Source organism: Lontra canadensis, unplaced genomic scaffold, assembly GCF_010015895.1.
Source record: "Lontra canadensis isolate GAN:19392208 unplaced genomic scaffold, GSC_riverotter_1.0 scaffold10, whole genome shotgun sequence".
Classification (NCBI taxonomy): Eukaryota; Metazoa; Chordata; class Mammalia; order Carnivora; family Mustelidae; genus Lontra; species Lontra canadensis.
Window position 1 is genome coordinate 2,287,419 of NW_022631004.1, and position 25,581 is coordinate 2,312,999.

Consider the following 25,581-nt stretch of genomic DNA (forward strand, 5'->3'; position numbering starts at 1 on the left):
TATCCAAAAGCAAAAGATGCTTCAGTTGTATAGTCATCCATGCAATGGAATATTGAGGAGCTATTCAAATGATGATGTAAATTCATGGTTATTAAAAAGTTTTCCAAAAAAAAAGTATACAATAGAACTCTGTGTGTGTGTATGTGTGTGCATGTGTGTGTATATGTGATCATAAATGAAAAAGATATAAAAGGTTCATTCAGAAGGGCAGTGATTACTTCTGATTGATGGCATTGTTTTTATTGTTACTAATTTGTATTTGTATTTTCAAATTCATCTACCTTAAGCATGAATTGTTTGCATTAAAAAAAGTTTTAAGGAAAAAATGGCATAGCACTTTTATAAATTTCAATGTCTTTTGGTAGAATGTTTTAACTATAATATAGACAGCTTCTGATTTTGACAAATTCTGTGTACATTGTACATTATTTAAAGAGTATTGAACCACATGTACCCAAATCTTCAAATGAGGCATGTGGAATTAAAGTTTAGAATTCAGGCTGTGAAAAAGCCCTTCTGTGATGGAAAAAAAGTAACAAAAAGACAGACCCTCTCAAGAGTTCATTGTTAACAAGAGTTATGTGTAACTAGAAGGTCACACAGAGAGAATTCTATTCTAGTAGAGATTGCATTTAGTTATTACATTCAACACTGTCTATAACCGAGAAATAATGGCTGATGAGTAAAGTCATTTCCTAGAGGAGTATTTCATTCCAAGAGCTGACCTCGGTGTCTATCGCTTTTTGATTAGCATAAGTGCACTCTTGAGGGATTTCCAGGTTCTTTTCCAAAATCTTGAGTAGATTATTATGTTCAGCTTCATGTATTAGCCTTTGATCCATTTTTCTGGGATTTTTCTGGCTTTTTTCATCTCTGTTTGTAAAAATAAATTTTAAGTAATGAATAGTCAGATTTGGCTACCATAGTGAGCCGGAGACCTCCTCGATCCCCTCATCACCCAGACATTCACTCCCATATACATCTGTACTATTTTGACTCAGACTTCCTTTTCCATGTCCTCATTAGCCTCTGGACTTGGGGTCCTTCAGTAAACATTTTCCAGTGTACCCATATTTTCCCTGAATGTTCCCTCCCCTCCCTGTTGCAAGTAGCACTCTTACCAAAGTCAGTTCTCCCCAGATGACCTCACTTCCCCTTACTAAAGTGGTAATCATTTTCTCTTTTTCAGCCTTCATGGCACCAAGCATGGAGGTAAGGTAGGTGTCCCCCTTGCTCCACATTGCCAATTTCAGGCTATTGTCCTTCTCTCCTTGTGGTAGAGGCTACAACAGCTTTGAGTTTGGTTGCTAAGGAAGGGCTCTCAGCTACCCTGTTCCCTGGAAAATTATCCTTAACTGACAAGAGCTTCCTAGAAATGCCTGTGAGGTTACAACCTCTCTTGGGAGAGAGGAAGAAGCCTAAGGCCAGTAATTAACTAATATGAGGTACAAAATTCACCCATGTGGACCCAAGCTGGGACAATTCTGTGATGCTCCCAGATCTCCCTATTGGATGAGACTCAGGCATGCACATCCACACATATTTTCTTTACTTTCTCCCCCTCCTCTTTTATTTTTGCTTCTTTCACTTTCCTATAGGTCCCTCATGAGCACAAACTTTCAATAAATCACCTACATAGATGTCCCCATCTCAGAGTGTGCTAATGAAGAATCTTACCTCAGGCATAGTTGCATAAAACCTGGCTATGTCATCAGACTGTATTATCTATTACCTCTCAATGTAATGGCCTTTTATAGACACCCAGATCACTTACCCCTTCTTTAATTGTTTTCATTTTGTCTCTTAGCTGTGAATATAAGACATCTCCAAATATGAGAATATGAGCTCACTGGTATCCCATCGCTAAGAGTTCCCTCCTCCAACTAACATTACCCTTAACTCAAGAGAGAATGATATGACTATGGAAAGGCCTGGTGTTAATGTTTGCAGAGCATGGGGCAGAGTGCTAATGGAGACCCACATATTGATGTTTAACTATAAGTTTTAAATCAAAGTAACAAACTGCCAAATAAAAAATATTCTCTCCTACGTCGATAAATATACCTCCATGATAATGCAGCATTTAAAAGGGTGAGAAGGAGCTTCAGGGGGCTGTGCCTCCTAAGATCCACTGACTCATAACATTATAGGAATAGATATAGATAGAAGAGGGCCAGAGTGGTACTCTCCAAAACACAGGGTCTCCTCCATATAATGACAATACTGAACAAGGTATTAAAACATCCTTTATATTTTTATAGTTTGAATTATTGGTCACTAATCCAATTTGAAATGATGCTCTGAAGAAAAATTGTCTAAAGATCAGTTACTGAAAAGGATTATAATTCCTATTCTGTCCCTGTCTGGGCTCTTCATCTCCCACTACTTCCAAGGAAACAGCACAACAGGCAGAGAGAAGTTAAGAAGAAAGGTCAGCAGCAAATTATAACTTGCTCTAGAATGTGAGAAATCTGAATCAGAAAAGCTCTAAAAACTTTGTCTACTTTGAAGAAATATCTGAGTTTGATTATTCAGATTCATTTAAAAATATTTATGAAATGACAATTACCTGCCAAGCAATGTGCTGAGCACTACAGATAAAAAGAGGAAAATATTATAATGTAGGAAAAAGAAAGACAAGTGAAAAATAACAGTAATGCATTATAGTAACTGATCTACTAAATACTGAAAATGTAACAAGAATGCTGAAAAAAAAAGAGTACTATGTTTAACAGGGGAATTCTAGCAAGATTCAGAGAAGAGATAGCAAAATTATGAGTGTAAGCTTTGGGGGCAATCCAAAAGGAGTGTACTTAAGGCAGATGGGTCAGATCATGGAAGAACATAGAAGTAGAACAGGTCACGTAAGGAGAACAATAAATGTTGAATATTATTATAGGAGAGTGGTAGGAAGTAAAACTGGAAAAGTTAGGGCAAAGCCCAAAACTTGTTTGCATACCAAGAACATCCAAAAAATGTAGACTTTATCATTGAAGCAAGGAAGAAGGAAGAAAGAATACTGAACGTTGAATAATTTAATCAATTTGAAAGTTAACAAGAGCAATTGTTAGCTACCCTGGAGAGCAGTGAACCTGAGCCTCTGGAATCTAAAAAGAAGACCCTTGCAGTCATTCAAGAAAGACATAATGAGCATGTACACCAAGTGGCAAATAAGGTGGAGAGAATAATAGGAAGATAGTAAACATCTTGAATTAGAGTTGTCATGGATTAGGCATGAGAACAAAGAAGAGGAGTCAAAAGCAAAATTCTATCAATCATAAAACTGGCATTTCAATCAATTTTCCAATTCATTCAACGTTCACTTATGTGACCGTGAGGATAAATCAGTGACACCTCCATGCTATGGCCCAAGACAACGTGTTTTGACTTTGGTCGGAGGACTAATTCCTCAGAGACTGCGCTCTGAGAGTTGGAGTCACATACGCTTATTTTGAGGGATGATTATGCCAGGTACATAATCTACAAATGCTCATATGCTGTGGTCCTGCCTCTCTGAAGTCCTAAATGAGACCCATCTATGCAACTAAAGAATATATATATAAATATTATGACCACTTATCTTTACCCATTCTCCCACCCAAATTTACACAATTTGCAAATAAGTTCAAGCAATAACTAGAATTTCTTTGTAACACATTCAATGTATGTTTCCAATTCGACTTGTGGAGTATTTTAACCCTTAACCACTAATTTGTTTCATTAAGTACTTACATTGTCCTTTGTTTCTCAATGGATTTTTTAACTTTTCGAAGTTTGTTAGTCATATCATGGGCTTCTTTATCAGCTTTGGGAGGCCTTTGACTCTCTTGCTTTTCCTCCAGGGAACTTCTCACCTGTTTAGCTGTTTCTTCTACATCTTTTAAGCTGAATCTACAAGCAAATGAAAAGACCATTTGCCCTGAAAATTGTATCATAAATAAAATTTAAATCATAGTTCCATCTACTGTTAACATCCTGACATATACCTATTGAGCTTTTAATATCCATCTATAGGAGTTTTATCCTGAATATGCAAACAAGGTATTCTGGGTCAGCAGACTCCTTATTAACTACCTTATAGTAAATAGTAAGTTCCCCTCCTTGTGCAGACCTTACCCCTGAGGCAACAACAATGAGAGCCCATGCAAATTTTTCCCATAAGAGTAGGTAAGATACTCCACAAGTAACGGACATAGAACAATGGATTTTCTCTATTTATACACAGAAAAGGGATTGCCCCCCCCAAAAAAATATAAGATGAGAAAAAGAAGTTTATTCATTTTTTAAAAAAATATTTTATTGATTTATTTGACAGAGAGAGGGAGATCACAAGTTGGCAGAGAGGCAGGCAGAGGGGGAGAGGGAAGCAGGCTCCCTGCTGAGCAGAGAGCCCAATGGGGCTAGATCCCAGGACCCTGAGATCATGACCTAAACCAAAGGCAGAGGCTTTAACCCACTGAGCCACCCAGGCACCCCACGAAAAAGAAGTTTAAAAACAAAAAAGAATTATGGTCTTTATTTATTTGTATTGTTGTAGTTGCTCTTGTATTTAATTCCACTCATATTTAGATCTGCCTCCTAACAGAATCAAAGGCCCTTTTAGCATTATATAAATATGTGTAAGTTCAGATTTCACAAATCTTTTGTGAATTTTAGAGGCTCCTATGTTTTTTTCCAGTTTTATTGAAATATAATTGACATGTAACATTGTGTAAGTTTAAGGTGTACAACATAATGATTTGATACATCTGCATATCACAAAATGATTACCATAAAAAGGTTAGTTAACACATCCATCACCTCCTGTGGTTGCCTTTTGTGTGTTAGTCTGAAAAGATTAAAGATCTACTCTTTTAACAACTTTGAAGTATACAATACAGTATTGTTAGCTATAGTCACCATGCTATACATTATATGAGACCCTGAGACCCTGGTAACCACCAATCTACTCTCCATTTCCATGAGTTTAGGTTTTTTACATCTTATATATAAGTGAGTTCCTACAGTAAAAATTTTGCTCTTAGGCAGGAATGGAGACAATGTTATGTTCTCGCCCTAACTTTCTGGATTATGACTACTTCTTTCCAGAGACCAGATAAGGAGTAAAAAAAAGTTGGTATACTGGTGAAGTGAGGATTAAATAAATGGCAGTCTATGCCACATGGCAAGAAATTTTATACAGTAGACAATAAAATAATAAAGTTAGTAAACACTTAAACATGTTATCTTCAGATATTACTCTAAGTATCATAAATACACTTACCCATTTTGTACTCACAATCACCCTATGAGGAAAGTACTATTATTATCCCTATTTCATAGATGAGAAAATGGATATATAAAGAGATTAAGTGATCTGCCCAGGATTCCACAGCTTGAATGTGACAGAGTCTGGCCTCTACGCCCATATTCTTAGTCATGAAATCATGTTGCTTCTTTTTTTATTTTAATGCGATTTACTTTGTTTAGGTGTACATTCTGCATGAAATGGCATCATTTTCATTATCATACATCAAGTTTTAAAATCTAGATCACTTGGAAATAATTTTTCCTCTTAAATCTCTCTGATAACCTATTTAGAATGAATGTAATCAAAATTGGACTTCCATCAATATCATTTTGTCATACTGCACTAAGGGCTTTCATGATTTATTTGTACTTAATTCTCACCCCAACCCTACACATTACTATTTTTATCACCTCATTTTGCAAATAAGGAAACTAAGGCTCAAAGCCATTAAGTAGTTGTCTAGAAGTACCATACTAATTGAGAGCAGAAGTAGGATACAAACTTGGGACTGACCATGAAATGTGAATTCTTAAGCACACACTAATACCATCACTAAACATTAAACGTGCTCCACACATTTCTTTCTAGAGACCAAACTGGAGAAGTTTGACAGGGATGACTATTACTTGATAAATTCTCAGATGTACAGATTGAGCCCTAAAAAATCGCGATTTATTGATGATCTAGGGTTACTTAGGATTAAATCAAACTGTGTAAGACCAAGGATTTTCATAGTATTTTCTGCAGAGAGCCCAAAATTTCATAGACATGCCAAGATTCAATTCCTCAAGAAAATTAAATCTATGAGGATTTTATGAAACACTTTCCTTTTTTTAAGCATTTATGAATTTTAATATATCAAAATTAAACATAACTGTTTAACAAAAGATAGCGTAGACAAAGTTAAAGGACAGGTGCTAGACTCAGAGAAGATAACCAAATTGATAACTGACAAAGAATTAGAATTCCTGAAAAACAACAACAAAAACAAAACAAAACAAAACAAAGCTGTGAAACTCAAAAGAAAAGTTATTTGAATAGCACATGAGGAAAAAATTAAAAGACTACTTACTTGAAAGAAATGCTCAACTTTAATACTGATCAGAGTAATGTAAATTATAACAGTAGCAAGACATGATTTTACACAATCAGAATAATAACATTTAGAAAACCCAATCCCACAAGCTTGTGATGACAGGTCAAAATGGAAACCTTATGAACTACTAATGGGACATAAGTTAAGAAACCACGTTAGAAAAAAAAGTCATGTTCCATTTATCTCATTAGCTTGCCCATACTACAAAATATAGTGATTGTGCTCCTAAGTAGTTTCCAAAGAAGCTTTTATAGGTGCACAAAATGCTATGTATTCTGTCATACTCTGCCCTTTTTTTTAATTGCAGTAAAATTAACATACAATATTATATTAATTTCAGGTATATAACATAATGATTCAATATTTGCATATGTTATGAAATGATCACAACAATCAGTCTAATTAACATGTTACCACACACAGCTACAGAATTTGTTTTCTGGCGACAAGAACTTTTAAGAACTAATCTCTTAGCAACCTTCAAATATAAAATACACCATTATTAACTAGATTATCTATGTTGTACCTTACATTCCCATCACTTATCTATTTTTTACCTGGAAGTTTAACTCTTGACTTCCTTCACACATTGGGTGAAAATATTTTACTTCTTAAATGTTTTAAGTATGTATGTGTGCATGAAAAATAAATAGTTATTTTTGGATTTCTATATTGTAGTTAGGCTTTCAGGAATATCTCAGGTGCACAAAATTGTGTTTGTTTCTAACTAAATCTGTAACCATGCTCTAAAGTAAAGTAGGTGAGCTTTGTAACTTCTTGGTAGCTCAGAAATTTATTTTCCTTGTCCCAATAACACAGGTAAGAGGACCAATTATACTGCAACCTCCAAAATTCCAAACACAACCATGCATTTAGTTATCATTATTTTAAATATATACCACCAATAAATGATTAATTACTGTATGTCTATTTATGTGTAAACAAATTTCATTAAACTTTGCCAGCTGAACAAGATCATGTAGTTTTGTTTGTCTATTTGTTCATTTGTTTGTTTATATATGTGGCCTGCTTAAACTTCCATGGCTGAAAGTAGTTTGAAATTGTCAAAAGTAAAGAAAGCATATTATTCTGATCCCAAACTATGTGATCAAAATTAATCCAGGATACAGAGTATTACCCATTTAATGAATATATTTTGGTATAACTTATACCTCACCAAAACTGGATAATTACATTCAACTTTAAGCTATTTTCATGCTATAGCATATAAACTTCAGCAAGACAGCAGTGTCTCTGTTACAGTTCTCAGAACTATAAATTAAAAACAATAAAATGCCACACCAATAAATATGCTAGTATGTTGTAAGGATACTTTAATTTTATGTGGGATGCCTGTGTGTGTAAACATTCAATTTATTTTGCAAAATACCTCGATATTTACGGGAAATTTACAAGACTTAAATAAATATAATAGTTTACAGTAGAAAGATAAAAAATGGTAATTTTTTAGATGGTAATTTGTAAGAGCACAAGTAAAAATATTTTTTTAAGAACTGGTATTTTTAAGAACTAAATATTTTGGGGGGGTACTTTGGTGTTTCAGTTGTTAAGACTCTGTCTTCCACTCAGGTCATGATCCCAGGGTCCTGGGATCAAGCCCCACATCGGGCTCCCTGATGGGAGCCTGCTGGGTAGGAAGCCTGCTTTTCCCTCTCCCACTCCCTCTGCTTCTGTTTCCTCTCTTGCTGTGTCTGTCTCTGTCAAATAAATCATTAAAAAAAAAAAAAACTAAATATTTTTTTGAACTAGAAAGGTCTATTTTTTATATATGCATTCTGATAACAAATGAGCACCAAAAATAGTTATGAGTACCTAATTATAACAGTAAAGTTTGTGTAATTTTCCTCAACTTAAAAGAATAAGCCTGATACAAATTATAAACAAAAACTAATTAAATTAAATGACTTACAAAAAAAATAATGCTGGTAACTTTTCCATTTTCCTTAGATTTTCAACGAGAAGTGGAAACATTCTTATCATGTTTTCTGAACTAAAAACTGAATCAGGACTAAGATTCCTCAGAACCATTTTGGCCTGTAGCAATGAATAAAAAATTATTAGTTTTAAATTCTGCACAATAAAAAAAGGAATTACTACTTTTGGCTAAAATATTTTCATAGTTGTCTAATCTCTATTTCTGTGCTTCTTTAAAATAAAATATAATAAAATATTTATGAAAATATAACATTTTATAAAGAACCATCAAAGAAATACACAAATCAATACACCAAAGAACAACAACAACAAAAAGACATATTTGCAATTTAACATGAAATTATGTAAGACAACAAAAGTCAGTCAGAAAGAGGTTGTTAGCAAATGATGCTGGTACCACTATGGCAGAAGGTGGGGTAAATCAGTTTCTCTTCATATCCTGTATGAAAACCACTTTTAAATACCTTTTGAAAGTTTTTAAATGACAAAATGAATGGAAGAAAATATAAATTAATTATGTTTCTGAGTGGGAGGAGATTATCTGAGTTAAAATGTAATGGAAAAAACTCAAATGGGAAAAGTCTAATATAAATCACTCACCAAAAATGAGAAACCTTAATGTATGACAATAAAACAAATTTCAAAATATAAAGACCATCAACTTATTTAATATAAATATGAAAACTTACATGACCCCAGGTGAACATTTTTAAACACAATTAGTTCCTACAAATTGAAATAAAGATCATAAAAGAAAAAAAAAATCCCAAGACAAAAATGACGAAATGTATAATAAAGGCTTCTTCTGAGCTACTGTTACTATGATTTCAATCTCTCTGCTGCCCCTGTATCAAAAACACTGACTGTGGATAGTGACACTGCTGTTCTTGTCCTATTGTAACACTGAACAGGAACCCGTGGCTTCGGGATGTGCTTTAGAAAGCACAAAGGATTAAACAAAAAGAAATGTCCTTTTCCTCTTTCTATTCTACCTCAGAATCATTAGACTTCTGTTCTTCCTAGAGTCGTAAAATGAACATTGAAGACTAAAATAATAGTAATAATAATAATAATGAAAACAATGTAATTCAAGAAAACAAGGAACATAGGGTTTTGCCAAAAACATGTGTGATTACCTCCTCAGCATGGCCATTTTTGATCCAGCTTGTTAATTCTGCCTTTAAGCTCTCTTCATATTTTCTAGCATCCAACTTTTTAATGACTATTTTATTTTTAAAATGAATGAATTTTTCTGGATCAAATTCCTTGAAAAGAAACAACACAAAATTAAATAAAATTATGCAAAATAATCCAAAGATGTTTCTCAATTATTCATTTCATTTAACAGAATTATAAACTTCTTGGGAGTATAGACTATTGAATGTCTTTTTATCCCCTCAAAGTTTCCAGTATATAAACCTAATAGGATGGAATAGGAATATTTTGAAGTGTTCTCTTCAAAGAAACAATGCAGAGCACAACCACATAGAAGATGAAAACAGACAGCAATTAGTGTATAAAGGGAAAAGGGGAGTACAATGAGAAAATGAAGGAGTATGAATCCAAGATGTAAAAGGAGACTAAAATATCAAAAATATCCCAGAAACTGAAAGAAGAAATATCTTCTGGAATTCAATGGCATTATATACCATTAAAGTAAAACACAATACGTTAGCAAGAAGAATGTCTGAGGAGGGATGATTTTGTTTTGGAAACCGTCTATCTATAATTTTAAAAGATTAGATGCACATGATCAGAAAGGGTTAGAATTTGTCTTTCTGAACATGTTACCATCAACTGTAATAAAATTAATTCAAATCAAATATGTAATTATTACTTACCTGGGCCCTGGGCCAGCTTTCCCAGAATTGAAACATGGTATCATAAAGCTGGATGGTTTCTCGAGGGGAAAGGGTAAGATCAGAAGGAAATCCATACTTTTCAATCTACATTTAAAATAAAATTAAAAATTTTAATATTCTTTCATTTTGTCTTATATTCTGTCCTTTGCCCTGTGAACCTGTGTAAAATCCCCGAACATGAGGCTACATTTTGTCAACATAGTAACTGATTATGTTATTTTTGGAATGTAAGCATTGTGTTCTCTTATTAATACTACTTGAAAGTGGTATATTATTTTGCCTAACTAAAAAACATATATGTAAGATAAATCCAAAAGCTATCACAATTTTTAAAATATAAATCTTATTTCTGTCACTAAAATGCTTGTGATTTCTTAAGTCTCTTTCTTAGTCTTTTATAGAAGCCTGAGTTTCTCAGTTTCTAAAATGGACAATTCTGCCTGTGCCATAGATTTGTTGCAAGGATCAAGTTAGATAATGTATGTAACAAGTCCAGTGAAATATCTGACAGTTGATGTCTCGACTGTCAATGATCAACTTACAAGTCTTAATTTTTAAAATCAGTTTAATAATTCTGTGGCTAAAAGCTGGGAATTCAGTTTAGTTGTTCTCCACTACCTAGTACCTAATGAGCAGGCAAAACCTGAGCCAGTCTACATTGAGAAGGAAGAGAAATAAAAGGTCATAAATTTGTACCATCCTACATTTGTAAACACAATAGTATTATATCATGACGCTATTTTGCAAACCACATTGTCCCTAATGCCCCAAGTGATGGTAAGAATTGATCTGTACTGAGCAGAAAGAGACAACAGTTCCTTCCACGACTTCCTGGGGCTGACAGCTCTCCAGGAGTGAGCAGCTACTCCTCTGTGGCATGGTAATTGGTCGCAAAGGCCAAGCTCTGTTTTTTGCTTTTTCTTTTTTCTTTTTCCAGAAATAAGCCTCATATGATTGAAGGGCAGTCCTTCACCTCAGTTGGATTAAGGCCACCCTACTCATCCTGTTTCATCCCTTCCCTTCTCAAACTATTTCTGTGACTAAGCTGAGGGGCAACAGTCAGGGTGGATGGTTCTTCTCTTTAGGTTACAACAATTTATTATGCTTTTTCGTGACACTGAGTTCTTTCATATTAATCTGAAGTATACTATACAACATCAGGAATAATATACTCATTTGGGAAGGTCTGCTTGCTTTGTATTGCTGCTACTTTAAGAAACACACTATATAAACAGATGCTACACACACAGCTATCAAAACACATTTAATAATGCCCTTTGAGTTTATCCTCCATTCCTTCTGCAAATGTCCAGAAGTCTTAAGAAGACTCATAAAACAGCGTGACCTTTGCAGAAGTCATATGGGGTCAGAGCATACTGTAGCAATTCTGTTGCTCTCCAGTGACTCCACTAATAGCTAGTGAAAATAGAGGAAAGGCACTTGGACCAAAATGCCTTTTGCTAGGTACTTGCTAGGTACTCCAAATCACTGCACTCATTGTTACTTAAGGATAACCTGCCTGGAACCATACTACACAAAATAAATAATTTTTTAAATACTATGCTGTTTTAAAAATGACAGGTGACAGTGGGGAAAGAAAGGAGACAGAAAATGAAGACTTATTTATGTGTGGGTTATCATCCATATTCTAAATCTAAGGTGTGTGAGGTCACAGGGATTTTGTCCATATTTTAGTTTTATTTAGGGTTTGGATTAGGCCATTGCCACACAAAGAAAAACTTCTGAAATAAAATCTTATTAGAAAATTACCATGATGGGGCACCTGGGTGGCTCAGTGGGTTAAAGCCTCTGCCTTCGGCTCAGGTCAGGGTCTCAGGGTCCTGGGATAGAGCCCCGCATTGGGCTCTCTGCTCAGCAGGGAGCCTGTTTCCCCCTTCTCTCTCTGTCTGCCTCTCTGCCTACTTGTGAACTCTCTCCCTCTCTCTGTCAAATAAATAAATAAATAAATAAAACCTTTAAAAAAAAAAAAAAGAAAGAAAGAAAATTACCATGATGACATGGGGAGATGGAGAGGAGAAGGGAGTTGAGGGAAATTGGAGGGTGAGATGCACCATGAGAGACTATGGACTCTGAAAAACAATCTGAGGGTTTTGAAGGTGTGGGGGGTGGGAGGTTGGGGGAGCTTGGTGGGGGGTATTATGGAGGCCACGTATTGCATGGAGCACTGGGTGTGGTGCATAAACAATGAATTCTGTTATACTGAAAAGAAATTAAATTTTAAAAAATTACCATGATTAAGATTCATTTGGTTGCTTTTAGAAGCCATTGCATCATAGCCCAAAGGCTATAAAGTGATTCTCATTCATTCAATCATTTAGGTATTTGTTCAATAGATCATTCAGAAAACTGTGATGATAGGGCAAACTCTGAAGTTGATCTTGGTTGCATCCTGGCCGCACCACTTACTTTTGGTGCAATAATGAGTTAGTTAAATGCTCTATGCCTCACTGCTCTCATTTGTAAAATGGGAGTATCAACAACACATCCATCCTAAAACTGTTGTGATCATTAAAAGGATAAAATACATAAAATTCTTAGAAATAAAGGAAATGATCAATTTAAATTGGCTGTCTTTACTTAACATATATTTATTAAGAATCTTTTATACACACAGTTTTTAGGAACTCATAAGGACATGAAATTTGTCTTCAAGGAGTTATTCTAGTAAGATAAAGAAGACATGTATATCAACAACTTTAGCAGTAACCTGATCATGATTGGTGTCATACAAGAAATACAGACAGGGTGCTATGGAGAGATTACATCCAGCTAACAGAGTCACAGAAGGACTCTGAAGATGTTTCACATTAGAAGAGTCATACAAGGGTGCCTGTGTGGGTCAGTGGGTTAAGCCTCTGCCGTCGGCTCAGGTCATAATCCCAGAGTGCTGGGATGGAGCCCCACATCAGGCTCTCTGCTCAGCAGGTAGCCTGCTTCCCTTCCTCTCTCTCTGCCTGCCTCCCTGCCTACCTGTGATCTTTGTCTGTCAAATAAATAAATAAAATCTTTAAATATATATATATATATATATATATATATATATATATATATATAAACAGGATCTGAACAACTGGCATTTGGCATCTGCTGGTGGAGTCCAGGAGCAATATAAATCATGAGGACGTCCACATAAGATACATCAGGTTTTGGGGCCAGGTCAGAGAAGACCTAGGAAGCCAAGCCAAGGAGCTATGGATTTAATCACTTCCAAAGGAAAGCCATTAAACTTGGCAAGATCATAATTATGTGTTAGGAGTTTTACCTGACAACAGAATTTAGAATATATTCTACTTGGTAGGTTTTGAAAGGAAGGCAAATAATGACTAATTATCACTTTGAGAGGCAATGAGAGCTTGAATGGGTTATTCCTAAGAATAGTATGAGAAAGGAAGAGAATTATGCCTGGAAAATTAAGAAGTCTTCCCCCACAGACACCTCGATGCTCCAGATAATATCCTAAGACCTCCACTATATTGATTCACTACCAAAAAATCATGTTATAATTGTTACCTTAGTGAGATGTCTTTTCCTTATTTAACCTGACAGTGATCAGATTCTCACATGTTCTAGGAGCTGTCCACATATAGTTGTGCACTAAGGGTTAGTGTCACAAAGGTAGACAGAGAGACATGGGTACTGAGAAGGACAATGGAAAAAGATAATGTCCAAAAATAAGTAAATTAACTAAAAAAACTTCAGTCAAAAAATGACTAAAATTTTTAGTCATTTTTAAGCCTTGTGGATCCAAACATCACTGAGGGTTCATTGAAGACTACAAAGTTATTTTTGTTACTTTTAAAAAACCGATGTTAATAAATATTCTACAACCCTGAGAAAGGACAATATTCTGCCATTTGAAACAACATAAATGTACCAAGCACACTATGCTAAGTTATACAGAGATAAGTCAGACAGAGAAATACAAGTGTCAGCATAATATCACTTATACGTGGAATCTAAAAAAGTCAAACTCATAAAAAAACACAGTAAAATGATAGTTACCAGGGGATGTGAGGTAGGGGAGTTAAGATCAGTGTTGTTTAAAGGTACAAATTTGCGAAGAGTAAACACGACATAGAGATTTAATGCACAGTATAATCAATATGGACAATAATATTGTAGTATAATTATATAATGTGATAGAAGTGCTAATATTGCTATCACAATTATTTTACAATATATAAATATATCAAATTAACATGTTATACACTGTAAATTTATACTTACATGTCAAATATATTCAATAAACTAAATAAAAAATAAAACTAACGTTAAATATCTGTTACAAAGTATCTATTCTACAGTTCTCCTAAGAATCAACTAGGCAGCTTTTCAATTTTAACATATATACAATTAATTTATATTAGTCAGGACAAATATGGCTAAAGTATTACTTACATGATCTGTTGTTAGTGCAGCACATGGGTGAAAATGATCGAAACAGATGTCGTGATGTTTTATTGAACATATATGCTTCTCTAAATCATTGTATCTCTCACCGTAGAGCACTAACAATGAAGAGGAAGAATTTCCAAATCAGTGAACACATAAGGACTGCAATGATTTTGATAAAAGAAAAATTCCAAACATACCAAGTCTAACTTTATATGATTCCTTTATTTGGAAGTTATCTTTGGGAGAATTGGCACAACAGACAGCATTTTTTTTTAAAGCAGTATTTTTTCTCAATGTATTGTCTTCTTGTTTCCAGTAGTGCTTTACTGATTGTAGCCACCTTAAAAAATAAATTTACATATTATGCAGACAGCAATATAATACTACTTCTTCTGACATTAAATATTTTAAATAAAGATGCCTTAAAAATTATAATTAAAGGAATAGGCCTCAGAGGCAGACTACCTGAGACTGAATCCCAGCCTCCTTATTGCTGTCTGTTGCTCTTGGTTGAATCACTTACATTGTTTGTACTTCATTTTCCACATTCTACATTCCATAAAAATGGAAATAATAATAGTAGTAGAAATACGAATCAATAGTAGTAATGGAAATAGTAAATCATAAGGGTTATTGGGTATTAATAAATTATTAATGTTAATTATCAATATTAATTATTAAATTAATATTATTGAAATACTAATTATTAATATTAATAATTTGCAAAACACTTAGAATAGTGTATGACACACAGTAGCCTTTGCTATAATTGTTATAGGATTGAGGCAAAAATCTAGCCCAAAATGATATGGGCTTTTTAATTAGTAAGGTTTTGCTATCTTTCTAAACATCTACAAAGTGGGACAACAGAAGAAATCTCAAGGTCTGTGGCAGGGGATGTCATTATACTATTTCATTTTTTCTTTCTTGCTAAAGAACAGAAAAAAAACAAGGAACATAAATCTATCACTGCTGGTGGACTTTTTCTGACATAGGGAAGAAATTTTCTACTCAACAGCAGATCTGGCTGGGACAGTCCTTGATTTTCCTTTACTGTGTGTGGCCTTTCTCAGCACCTGCCAAGAAATGTGGTAGATGCTCTGTTGCTTGAACAGCCAGAGATAAGTTAATAAACTCACCAGAAAGTTAGGAAAGTCTCCAGAACCTATATAGAAAGTATAAAATTTAAAACTGAAATGCATTTGTGCATTGGAACATAATACCTACTCAGTGAGATGCTGAGGGTTACTTATGGTAGCTGAAAGAGCCAGAAAAGGGCATCGGATCATGACAAGGAGATGCTCCCAGACTTCTGCTCCAATTTCTCCACCAAGACAATGGACCTATTAAAAAAGAATTCTCCTTTAAAAAGCTGATTTTAAAATAGCAAATGAAAATAACACACAGAAGCTCAAATCACCATATACAGTTTCATGTTCCTTCTATTGATGATGCCAAGTTTATATAAATATCCACAAATCAGGTAATAGAAAATCTTGACACAAATTTTCTTCAATCCCCATAACCAATCCATCAATAATTCCTATTTCTCTTACTTTCAAAATTTTTTTTTCAAATCTATGCATTTCTCTCCAATGTGTACTGTCACCCAAGTCACCATCATGTCTCAGCTGCACCACTACAATATCCTCCTGACTACCACCTAGTTTTCCTCAATGTCCCCTAATTCTTCTATCACAGCCAAAACGATATGTCTTAAAGACAAATTAGATCAGTCCATGTCCCTAATTAAATTTCTTCAATATCTTCCTTTGCAAATGGAACAGAATGTTAACTCCTTGACAGGGTGTACATTATACTTAACTTGTCCCCCTCTTGCCTCTCTAGCTTCGTTATTAAGTCATTCTGTCCCATCCTGCTGCCCCTCTGCTTAGGACATACTAGACTTTCCAGTGTTCCTTGAACACACCTTTCCTACCCCAGAGCTTTTACATGTATCATTCCTTCTGCTTAACATGCTTTTACCCCTCTTTTCTGCTTGCACAGTTCAGGCTAATGTCACATCATTAGAAGGACTTTGCTGAGTGCCACTCCAGAGTTGCTCTCCTATGGCCTTCCTGCCATTATCAGTCATGCCAGCGTGCTCTTTCCCTTTACAGTATGTACCAATATGGGCTTGGCATAATCACATGTGTATTGTTTGTGTGCTTACTTGTTTAATTCTCTTTTCTTCAATTACTCTGTGACTCTAGACCTGGGCATTCCCAACACGAACAGTGCCTGGCATGGGAGGGGCATCCCTTAAATATTTGCTAAATTAATGAATGAATGTCTTTTAATCAAATAAGGCAAACTGAACTCAATTCAGAGAAGATTCTCAAAGGTAGTCTTCTTTAAACAGATTAAATCACGAAGCCTAGCGATTAGCTGGAAAGGACCACCTGAGACAGAGATTAAAAGTTTTTTTTTTTCCACTGCCCATTTGGTTTTGGGCTGGTCAGATAATATACAACTCTGCTGAACACTTTGTAAAAGCAGATAGTACTTTCCTCTGACCCTGCCAGAATTGGCATTAGCCTTCAAAACCCTTCAGCTTTATCTTATATAAAACTGGGGAAGTTAAGGTATCCAATACCATACCATTTCAGAGTTTTGAAATTAGAGTACAATTCAAGTTCTTGATTACAGAGAATTGTTGAATTTTTATTTTGAACAGAAATATTCAAAGCCTTCAAGATGCAATATATACAGAGTAACTAAAAATAAGCACCAAAAAATCAGTATCAAACAAATAAAACATATAGCCTACTTGGTAGCTCCAAGTTTACAACAAGAATAGTTAAGTTAAATACAAGCTTATCATCTTCTTCCACTTCAGGTTGAAATTCCTTGGAGCAAAGGAATATATCCTATTATAATATTTTAAATATCTTTCAATAAATATCCTTAATAAAATATAAGGATAAAATGTTATAAAGATTTATTTAATATCTTTTTAATATATATTATTTAATATAAATATTAAATAACTAAATAAATATATATAAAATTTGTATATTTTATATATTACATATAAAATTATATTTAAACATATAAATAAATATATATAGCATATGTTATATATACATGAATACATAAATATAATAAATATTTAATAAATATATATTTTGTATGTATTATATAAATCATATATATAATTATATATTATATAAATATATGCTATATATAAATTAGATATTATAACATATATAATATAAATAAAAAATATATAATATACACAAATAAAATATATGACTATAATAAACATTTAATAAACAGCATATAATATTTAATAAATATATATTTAATATATAATACATTAAACATGTATTTTATATTATATAAATATATTTTAAGTATATATATAAAATATGTATTTATAAAAATAAAAAATAAAATATAAGGATAAAATGTTATAAATATTTATAAATGCTATAAAATTTTATAACATTTATAAATACTATAAAAATGTTATAAATATCTTCCATTTGTCTCTATAAACTTCCATTATTTTCCATCCTAGTCTCTTTAGCCAGCGAGATCACTTCAAAGACTCCAGTGCTCTCTGGTTCCCTTGGACTTGGCCAATGGAGAGCCTTGGCAAGGGATCAAGAGCAGGAAGGAAAATGGCATCTTTATTTCATTGGATCCCTTCCTGAAAGATTATCTTGAACTAGCTATGTCCCTCAAATAAGATAAGTACTCACAATACGGCTACCTCAATCAATCTCCTTCTGCGTATCAGTAACTGCTTCTTTGACTTGTCCCTTTAAGCATAGGGGTAAGTTACTAGCTCTGAATTACCACACTAATCCTTATAGTTTCCCTCACACACTTTTGGAAAACTCTCCATTGTGTTTTGACTGGCCATTTGCTTTCCGTTGTGTTTGATGACTGACAAAATAATTCACCTAACTGCTATCTTTGTTAGAGACCAAAATGCTTTGCTCTAGAAGTCAAAGACTGGATTTTGAAATCTCTACCAGGAAAATTTATGTCATGGTGGTTAATTCTGCCTTGTTAGCGTATACTAACATCCACTATTGAGTCACAACAGCAAAATGCAGCCAAAAGACAGTATGATTCACTGAGGAAACCATTCAGAAGGAAGTACCCCCCACAACCTGAACTCTATACAAAAGGATAAATGTCTTAAAGCACCAAATATCTTCATTATAGCACTTAGGTACACTAGGAAATCAACCTAGAGAAATAATACCAAACCTACCTCATCAAATATAACATATCTGATCCTTTTCACCCACGTTTGGCGATGAGGAGCTAATAGCAGAATTTCAAAGCAGTCAGGAACTGTAATAAGTACCTAAAAATAACATTGTATAAACAAAAATTTTGAGTACTTTACTATGTGCAGACTTTGTTATAAGAATGTGAAAAACAGAGTTAAAACTCCTGAATACACCTGCTAATAATTATGATATAATATCACTTCTGAGAATATTTCATTAAAATTTGATATATTAGGTTAAACCTTATGAAACTGTAATTCTTATGAGCCAAAGTGGTAAAATACCAGATTTGAAGTTTAAATTCTTATTTATAAGCAAAATAATACAAATAGAGTTAATCATCACAGGTTTATTTCTTCAATCTGACCCTGAGATAGTTTTGTTTAAAAAATGTCTATATAGGATCAACAACTATGGATGTGGGGAGAAGAAGAATTGGGCTGAGGGAGAAGTTACTTCAAAACAGGCCTAATGAAATCTTGGCAAACCTGGCACAGAATTCTGGAGTGAATACTGGCTGTCAGAGCTATTCCACATGAGACTGAAATGTCCCAGCATTTATACCCCTGCCTAGTTCAACCACAGGATAGGGACTGTGGAGGCAGAACCAGAGGAACTGACAGCTGGCATTTGTCTTGACCACTCTCCCAACATCTGGGCAGCAAGTCCATCCTTGAAAGGCAATCTGGGTAACAGATCTTCATGTTTTCCCTGCAATGTACTATAATCATCTTTTCACTTTTTGTTCAGTCTTAATTATGTATTTATGGAATTTGTTAAGGAGGAAATCTATCTATGGCTTACTTAGCATCAGGTATTCTATCAATAATACATTTTTTAAATTATGTATATTACTCATCAAGAAAAGTGAGAATATCCTGATTATCAAGAAAAAGTCATTCTGATTAGAAATTGTTTATTAATTTTTTATAGCATTGGGTTCTTCAGATCATTTTTAATCCATTTATAAACCAAGATAATGTAATAAACTATAACTGAAATCTGAAGTTCAAACCTAAGTGTTCTTAGAGAAAGATGAGTGCTATTTCTCAACTCTTTGGAATGTAACAATATTAAATTTTCTGTAGCCATTTCATCTTTTGCAAATTCAAAAAACTATTTCCATGAAGTTTTGTGAAGACGCTGAATTTTGTGAAAGAGAAATATATTAGTACTATTATATAATTTGATAACAAATGCATTAATTAATATAACCTACCTGACAGTTTAGGGCATCGTGACGATAGTCCCTTGTAAAAACACCACATAGAGCTTCACCATTTGGTAGATTTTTGGTGAAACGATTATGAACAGTTGCTGCCACTTGATTAACAAGAGCCTGATTTACAAGGGAAGAAATTCGATAATCACATAATAAAGCACAGATGAAACCTCAGAGAATGACAGGAACTGTCTAAAAATATGTACAGTTAAAAGTCAGAAAGCTTGGGGTGTCCGGGTGTCTCAGTTGGTTGAGCAACTGCCTTTGGCTCAGGTCATGATCCTGGACACGCGGGATTGAGTCCTGCATCAAGCTCCCTGCTCCACGGGGAGTCTTCTTCTCCCCCTGATCTTCTCCCCTCTCATGCTCTCTTGCACTCTCTCTCTCTCAAATTAAATTTTTTAAAAATCTTAAAAAAAAAAAAGTCAGAAAGCTTAACAGAACCTTTCTTACACCCATCTACTCTAAATACACTAACATGCTCTCTTTGAGATATTTGACTAAGCATGTGAACCACATTGATAAACCTCAACTTAAAGTAAAATGGGGGGAAATATGGCTTAATCAGAAGGAAAAAACTGGAAATGTTGCTCATATATCAGAAAAAAATAGCTGAATACCTGTATGACCAAGGCTTAGAAAGAAGCTGTGAGTCTACTATAGAAGAAAGACCAAGTGAAGGATTGTCAGATAGATATGTGATTCTTCTATTTGGGAACTACCTTCAGACATCTGAAGTTTGAAGACATACATGAATACTTTGGATCAGGTGACTAGTGGAATCTGAATATGTGGAATCTATGAACATCTATTTTATACTTTATGCCCGCCTCAAAGTAACACATAGATTAGAACATAAATTTTAGGGGCGCCTGGGTGGCTCAGGGGGTTAAGCCTTTGCCTTCAGTTCAGTTCATGATCTCAGGGTCTTGGGATCAAGTTCCACATCGGGCTCTCTGCTCAGCGGGGAGCCTGCTTCCCTCTCTCTCTCTTTCTCTCTGCCTGCCTCTCTGCCTACTTGTGATGGCTGTCTCACTGTCAAATAAATAAATAAAATCTTTAAAAAAAACCCATAAAACATAAATTTTAAAACATAAGCATAAAGACACTAAAAAGTGAAGATTTTCACATATCTGAGCACACACGGAAACATTAAATGAAAATACTGATAGACCTGAGTACACAAAGATATTAACAAAACATTATCATTAATATGACTCAACATAGTAAAAAGACAAAATAACCAATAAAAGTATATGCTAGGATACATAAAGAGCAATGTACTTAGTATACCAAACAAATCAATGAAAAGACAATCTCACTTCCCTCAAAGTAAAAGACAAACGGGTAAATGCATCTATAAGTAGTCCATGAATAAAAAAATGTCAGTGCCCAAAATCTCATAAAGATACCCAAATGACTAGTGATCACAGAAAAGCAAATTTAAATATGAGATAGCAGTTTTCACCTGTTAGTATGGCAAAACATTTTTTTTAATATTTTATTTATTTGGCAGAGAGAGATCACAAGTAGGCAGAGAGGCAGGCAGAGAGAGAGAGAGAAGGAAGCAGGCTCCCCGCAGAGCAGAGAGCCCGATGTGGGGCTCGATCCCAGGACCCTGGGATCATGACCTGAGTCGAAGGCAGAAGCTTAACCCACTGAGCCACCCAGGTGCCCCTGGCAAAACATTTTAATAACAAGAGAAATGTTAGAGAAGATAAGAGAATACACACTGGCATATCTGTCAGTGGGAATAAAAATGGATTTAAACTTTTAAAAGAGTAATTTGGCAAAAAGTAACCATGTTGTTACTAAAATTCTGCTTCTAGCTAGGTTAATTTTATATATATATTACTAATTTCCAGCAATGAGCACTATTAAGCCATGAAAAACAAAAAAGCTACAATAAAAAATAGAGTGCTCATTTCAACTAATCATATTGATCAATCTGGTTCTGAGGCTGACCACAATTCACTAATTTTTTCCTAGAAGCTTAAATGGAGTCTGAATTCATTTTAATCTATAGAATTAAAGTTACTTAAATTAAATGTGTCTTTTCTAAGAGTAATCACTTTACAAGGGTTATGAGTGAGGATTGGCAAATTTACACTTTCTGAAAGTCAAACTTTCTCCTTAATGACAAAGGTCATATTTTCTGTTTTTAAATTTAACATTAAGCAGTAATAGACTTAAAAGAAATATGACAAAACAAATTGGCTTGAGAAACAGGCCAGTCACGAATGCCCAAGAGCAAATCAGATAAATTCCATAAACCCTGCAAAGCCAATATTAGATTCCTAAGTGATTAAATATTGCCCAGCAAAGTGTGAGTGCTTCTCTCAAAGTAAGCATAATGCTGAATGACAAAATCACAAGACCAGACCTTTTCCTCACAATGGTTCTGAGAAAAGTGTTACATTGGCCTCTAAAACTGGAAGGAGAAAATATAGGTCACAAAATAAAGTGAAAGTTATAGAAACAGAACAAATTGATGGATGCCAGAGGTAGGAGTTGGAGATAGTGGGTGAAATGGGTGAAGGTGGACAAAAGGTACAAACTTCCGGTTACAATATATATAAATAGTACATATGTAATGTACAGCATGGAAACTATAGTTAACAATACTGCATTGAATATTTGAAAGTTGCTGAGTATAGATCTTAAAAGTTCTTATCATAAGGAAAAAAGTTTGTAAGTATATGAGGTGATGGATGTTAACTAAACTTACTGTGGCAATCATTCCACAATATACATATATCAAATTATGTGTGGTACACCTTAAATAATACAATGTTATATGTCAATTATAGATCAATAAAACTAGAAAATAAATAATAAAAAGTGAACTAGATTCACTGTGTGAGTACATGTATTATTTTAAAAGAGAAGTTTAGGAATGAAAGAAAATTTGAGTCACTTGAGGGCTACCTTTGTTGGTGCAACATACACGACCACCCCTTCACTGCTCTCCTTCAGCACCTTCTCCATGCAGTAGTAGGAAGCATAGGTTTTGCCTGAGGACGTTGGGGCAACAATCACTGCTGACTCATTATTATCCACAACATCAAGGAGCTCTCGCTGCAGGGTTCAGAGCACCATTCACATCAATAATATGAACAGCATGTTACCAAAGCAAATCGATGAATACACTTCTATTATAATTTTCTGAATTTCATATGGAATGATGGGGAGTTGAAAACGCATGAAGAAACACATAGGAAAATCTGAAGAACTCATGGCATTCTCTCAGAAGACAGGATTGCTATGCTTTTGAGCATCTGGAGGTGAGTTTGTGTGTGAAAAATGGAAAATGAGCCTGAATAAAATATCTCGTCACTGAGATTTCTTTTTACCTAAGTATTTGTCATTGATTCAGTAGAGTGCTTCTCTAAAGGCTTTGAGAAATTAAGTTCTAAGAAGTAGCCAGTGTGTATTTTTGTAATAGTGAAATGATAGCTAAGGAGAAAGAAAATCAATCCTTCATAATTTCACTACTTATCTTTTCTTTACATACAAAAGAATGTCAGGTACCTACTTTGGAGGACACAAGAAACTTCAGCTCCTCAGTTTATGCTTTTAATCATCAAAATGATGACTAATCAAAGAATCAAAAATATCTATGATGGGCAGAAGATGGATAAATATCCCCAAACCTGTCTGCACACTCTTAATGTAGGTCCACTCTGGGCCACATCTCAAAATTAGATGGACACAGAATAATTGAAATGTGTGTGGAATTAATAAAGAGCACTTGACAGCTTTGTGTCCTACACTAAAGTAAGGAACAGGTCCTCCCATTCCTGAAAGGGAGGCAGGAATTTTTAAAGATCTTACACTATCATCAACATAAGAAAGGTAAAGTCATATTCCAAATCTGAAGTCTAGTAGACTGAACCTATGAAATTGCATGTTTGTAGGTAAATACATTTATTTATTAGCAATTTTATATGGTTTAATCTATGCAGAAACATACCATTTTATCCCAAGTTTTATATCCATCAATTTTACATGTATGTATAGAAGAATGGCTATGATGGTGACAGGTATAGCATGTGAATATCTAAAAAAATTGCTATATTGTTTAAACTACCAAAACTGCTCTGTGTACATTTACATATGAAATCTCCTATTGACACAGGGAAAACATGGAGGTTGTTCCACAATGATATAAATGGATGACACAGACAGAACTTTAAAAATGTATGTGAATTCATCAAAGTACCTCCATTTATAAAAAATGAACAAAATGAAAATTTCACTTCCTTTAAACGGAAAAGACTTTCCATTTCATCATTTCCAATGATAAAATAACTTTAAATAACATGACTCAATATGAAGTTCATGCCAAATATAATATGTAAAGCCACAATAATGAGAAGCTCCTGCTATTACCTTTAATGATAAAATACAAATAAAATAAGATTTTTGATTCATTCAGTTATTACCTGCCATGTGTCAGGAATAAAATCCTGAACTCTGGGATCTGGATCTTTTCTCTCATCTCGTATCAAATAATGGCCCATGTACTGTAGTTGAAACCGAACTGGCCCAATGCCAATTGAGTATTTATCTATTTTCTCCTTTATGTCATCTCTTGCAACCTACATTATTTCAAAAGTCCATTTGGAGAGTGATTTTAAACTACAACATTATTTAAGTAGTTAAGTAATTAATTTAATGTATTATTGAGTACTTTTTACAAGAAAAGCATTTTACCATCTTTTCGATTTTGTAGTATTTATTGATGAAGTTCTTTACCACCTCAATCACCATCTTAACTGTGAGTACATTGACAGACATCAAGATTTTCAAATATCCATTATGGTATTTGTAGCTACAATCTAATACACTTAAAGACAACTAAACAATCACAATATAGTTTTTAAATTGTTTACTAGAATTAAATACAGTATTAAAGGGTCTGCAGAAATTATCTGGCATCTGTTTGTTCAGACAAGTATTTGTATCAGTTTTCTAATTCTAGTTTATTTCAAGCTTGGGCAGCTGAATTACTAGTAATGATTGAATATAGTAGTAAATATTGTCAGTTAGAAAAAGAAAAAATCTAGAAGAAGTGACTGCATTTGCAAGACACTTTATGTACACCCCATAATTATTCTATTAAAATGGAACTATTCTGAAAATTACCTGGGTTGGGTATAAAGAACTTGCCAATTCATAAAATCCTAAATACTTCAGGCATCTGGCTATGAGTTGCTGATCTGCCTCCTGCAAAAGTTCTGGGTATTTTTCCATCAAGGAATGGATCCTTTTCATCATTTGAACAGCTATATTTAAATCTTTTGTGGTTTCACCTTGGCAAATAATAAACAATATAATTTTTATAAGGACCATCAAAAATAATGTTTGATTATTCAAGATTAGTCATCCAGGCTATCAATCTGACCTAATTATTTTATTTTTTAAAAAGATTTTATTTATTTATTTGACAGACAGAGATCACAAGTAGGCAGAGAAGCAGGCAGAGA

General features: G+C 34.0%; 1 protein-coding gene across 2 annotated transcripts in view; it reads right to left on the minus strand.

The window, feature by feature from the left end:
* DDX60 (DExD/H-box helicase 60) overlaps positions 1–25,581 on the minus strand; it is a 114,490-nt gene that overhangs the window by 42,042 nt on the left and 46,867 nt on the right. For both annotated transcript variants that reach the window (XM_032855454.1, XM_032855453.1), the window contains exons 15-27: positions 25,241–25,407; positions 24,538–24,693; positions 23,021–23,170; positions 20,090–20,209; positions 18,849–18,944; positions 15,848–15,963; positions 14,818–14,960; positions 14,624–14,733; positions 10,184–10,288; positions 9,479–9,607; positions 8,317–8,441; positions 3,733–3,891; positions 726–873 (exon numbers count right to left, since the gene is read on the minus strand). In XM_032855454.1, the coding sequence (XP_032711345.1) occupies positions 726–873; positions 3,733–3,891; positions 8,317–8,441; positions 9,479–9,607; positions 10,184–10,288; positions 14,624–14,733; positions 14,818–14,960; positions 15,848–15,963; positions 18,849–18,944; positions 20,090–20,209; positions 23,021–23,170; positions 24,538–24,693; positions 25,241–25,407 (1,724 nt within the window). The remainder of the gene's footprint in view (positions 1–725; positions 874–3,732; positions 3,892–8,316; positions 8,442–9,478; positions 9,608–10,183; positions 10,289–14,623; positions 14,734–14,817; positions 14,961–15,847; positions 15,964–18,848; positions 18,945–20,089; positions 20,210–23,020; positions 23,171–24,537; positions 24,694–25,240; positions 25,408–25,581) is intronic.